We start from the raw sequence: 3,747 nt of genomic DNA on the forward strand, positions 1-3,747 counted from the left end.
AGTCGATCGTAAATTCTATATCCAGCCCAAGTATCCTCAGGAATGAAGGGGAGATAAAGACATTCTCAGATGACAGCAAACCGGAGAGATCTGTCGCTGGCAGCCTATTCTCAAAAAACAGCTGAAGGAAGTTTCTAAACAGAAAGGAAATGATAGATCGCAGAATGGAAAGAGGGAGAGCTTGGGCTGGGAAGGACAGGGGTAGCCGTATTGGAACGTTCTTCCTGTGAGCTTCTTAAGTCACCTGATGGTTGAAGGAGAAGTCTTAATGCCATCTGAGATTGTGCTTGATGTACAGAGGGAACCCTGAAGACAATTCTATTTTAAAAGCTGGGAGGGCAAAGGAACTTAAGTAGAAGTCAGGTTTCTACCCTTCGCTCCAAGTGGTGACAGACATGTCGGCACCAGTGAACTGTGGTCGGAAAGAGCTCATACAAAGCAGTAAACTCGAAACCCCGTGAAAAGACCAAGATGGAATTCTCGAAGATGTTCGAGTAACCCACCGGAAGGTGCGAAGAGAGAAACGGGAACGAGAAGCAGAGGAAACAAACAAACGATGAAATGTCGGACTTAAGACAGAACACGTCGCTTTCAGCGTCAACCGTCCGAATACACCGATTAAAAGACAGAGACGGGCACGGCGGATGAAAAATACGACTCTTCTGTCTTCTCGTACACCGTGTGCTCATCCCACATACGACGCAGGTGGTTTGGAAGGAAGAGGACGGGAAAACACACACTTCGCAAACGCTCGATGCGCACAGACACACGCCGGTCTAGACAGATGGGCTTGTTTCGTTCGGGATGTATTTGGGGATTGTTCTTGAGACTCCGCCCTCCCTCTTCCCTGCCCCCTGCATTTCCGTTCCTTCCCTCCTTCCCCGCCAACCCCTCTCTACCCTTCTGTGCTTTGCTCCATGAGTTACAACCCTAGAGAAACAAACATTCACTCATCTAAGAACACACGACGGCGTGCGGACATACGCGGGGAAGGGCCGTTTTCTTTACCAAAAAAAAAGGGGGGGGCGGTCATTTCAAAAGACTTCTCTGTGTTTCCACTTCTCTCTCAGTAATATCTGGGGGGGCAATTCCACCAAATCAACGTAGAAAAATTCCCCTTCGCATAATGGATCCGACCGTTACTTCATTGACGGTCACTAACTCCGTCTCTGGTATTTTACCCCGAACACGGCCGTGAACATCTTTGATGGTAAAAGTAACAGGAAGGTCCCAGCAATCAAGGAGATTTCTGCCGATTCCAGGGGAGCTGTTGGTTCTTACCCGCTTCCCTGGAGAAGCTGCAGCAGGCGGCGATGTCTCTCCGGCTCGCCCCCATCGGGCCGGGCCGAGGGCTCCGTCCTGCTCAGCTGGCCAGCAGAGTCCTGTGGGATCAGAGTCCACCCAGCCGCGGCTTTGACCCTCAAAACAGGGCAGCGTTCCGGCTTGTCCCTGACCCTGCCTCTGATCCACCTCGAACACGTTTAAAGGCAGACTCCAGGGCCCTGCCCGCTGGAGCCCCGGGCACGAGGCCCCGGACCCTGCTTTTGGTCCAAACTTTCAGATGGACACAGCCTAAACTCATAACCAGGGCTTTCTTGGGGGGTGGAGGGGGATGGGGGACGGGACGCCTTAAAAGAGATTCACCGCCAAGGTCAAGGCCTCCGAGAACGAACAGAGCCGACGCGGCCAAGGACAGACTGCATCATTTTGTCTTTTTATTGTGCTCCCCCGGCACCGAGCGGCGAGCTCATGGCCCCCGGGGCTTCCGGGCGCGGGGCCCTCAGAAGCATCTTCGCTGAACCACGGCCGTCCCAAACTCCTTGAAATCTGCAGCGGTGACCCACATCTGCTTGAAGCTGCTCAAGGAGGTAACGATGGAGGCACCGATCCACGTGGAGAACCAGCGGTCGGGGGGAGCCGTGATCTTGATGGGGGTCCCCTTGGAAGCCAGCTGCTCCAGCTCCCTCAGGAGCCGGTCGTCAAGGCCCTGGAACAGGGAGGTGCCCCCAGACAGCACAATCTCCCCGAAGAGCGTGTTCTGGATGTCGGCGTCGCACTTGGTGATGCTGTAGGAGACGGTCTTGGAGAGGCCCGGGCTGTGGATGCCCAGCAGCTCGGGCCTGAACAGGGCCTCGGGCGCCTGGAACAGCTGGTCGCCGATGCGGATCACGGTCCCGTCCGGCAGCTTGTAGTCCCTGAGCAGCAGCTCCGGCCTCCGGGAAAGCTCCTTCTCCGGCTCCAGGGCCACGTAGCACAGCTTCTCCTTAATGTCATCCACCAGGGCCTTGTCCGGGGTGCACGGGAAAGCCCGCCCGCCGGCCAGCAGCAGCCGCGTGAGGTGCTCCGTGATGTCCCTCCCCGCCACGTAGAGCTTGGTGACCGCGTGGGGCAGGGAGTACCCCTCGAAGATGGGCACGGTGCAAGTGACCCCGTCCCCACTGTCCACCACCAGGCCCGTGACGCAGGCCGAGGCGTAGAGGGCCAGCACGGCCTGGTCCGACAGGTAGAAGGCGGGCACGTGGAAGCTCTCGAACATCACCTCGGCCATCTTCTCCCGGGCCTCCCTGGGGTTCAGGGAGGGCTCGGTCATGAGCACGGGCCGGTCGCTGGCCTTCACGCCCAGCTCCCACTCGAACAGGTGCTTCCAGAGCTTCTCCATGTCGTCCCACCGGACGATCAGGCCCCGCTCGATGGGGCTCTGCAGGTGCAAGACCTCGGACTTGTGCAGGGCGGCATCCCCCACGTAGTACGACTTCTGGTTGGCCCCCGCCGAAGGCCCCTTGAGTTTCGGGTGCCCCACCACGGAGCTGATGACGTGGCGAGGGCCGATCTCCCCGGACAGGCCTGCTTTGCAGAGGCCCGACCCGTTGTCAAAAATCACGGCCGGAGAATCTAACACGAGTGGGTTAAACATGCCTGCAGCATCCCTTTCCGGCGTCAGCAAAATGAAGACAGAACCCTCTCGGCCACTGTGACACGAGAGGTCCCTCTGGAAGTTTTCAGGGCACGGGATTCCACGGTCCTCGGGGGGTCTCCCGGGAGGGCTAGCAGACGGCGGATCCACGAGGGCCCTCCATCCTCACCCACAGATCTGCTCCTGCAGTGGCCCGGGCTGCTCGGGCCTCGCCCATGGTGACGGCCGCCTATGTAACAATCCAGCCAAGGATTGTGATGCTCCGCCTGCATCACGGCCTCTGTGGGGGCGAGGCTCGCAGACCCCGACTCCCTGCCTGCTCAGACACCTAGTGCAGGAGGCCAAGCCGTACCCGCGGGCGGCGTTACCAGCGGGCTGTGCTCCTGAGGCCGAGCCTTAGAACCAAGTGAAGCAGCCCGGCTTGGGCCTACCCAGAGAACTAGTGTCTCTGGCCCACTGAGCTGTCATTCGTGGAGGCGACAAGAATGCACTTCCTTTGCTAAGGAGTGACCAGGCACAAGGCACGGGTCCAGGTTAGAGGGGCAATGCCCACAGCCCCATCACAGCAGACACGTAGAACATCTGTTTTGAATTCAGACTCCTCCAGGAAGCCCTCAGGGATTTCTCCTCCCTTACCCCGGAGTCCTGGCTCTCTGTCTCACCGAGTAGATAGAATAAGCGAAGACCTCTGGGCCCTGCCGGCTCTCTCCAGGAGCGCATGTCCCTGCCATGGCTCGAAGTCAGGGCCCCTCATTGCTCTCCGCAGCCCCGGGAGCTCTGTCCCAGAGCTGCACCTAGTAGTCGATGGGGTCGGATTCGAGCTGGGACGTCTC

The 3,747-nt window shown here is 58.6% G+C and overlaps 1 protein-coding gene across 1 annotated transcript; it reads right to left on the reverse strand.

Moving 5' to 3' along the window:
* Positions 1–1,660: 1,660 nt before the first annotated feature.
* Positions 1,661–3,536, reverse strand: ACTRT2 (actin related protein T2). The gene has a single exon (XM_039842047.1). It carries the CDS (start codon positions 2,912–2,914, stop codon positions 1,781–1,783), a length of 1,134 nt encoding a protein of 377 aa, XP_039697981.1. The 5' UTR covers positions 2,915–3,536; the 3' UTR covers positions 1,661–1,780.
* Positions 3,537–3,747: the final 211 nt, after the last annotated feature.

Source organism: Pteropus medius, unplaced genomic scaffold (genome assembly GCF_902729225.1).
Source record: "Pteropus medius unplaced genomic scaffold, Ma_sr-lr_union100, whole genome shotgun sequence".
NCBI lineage: Eukaryota > Metazoa > Chordata > Mammalia > Chiroptera > Pteropodidae > Pteropus > Pteropus medius.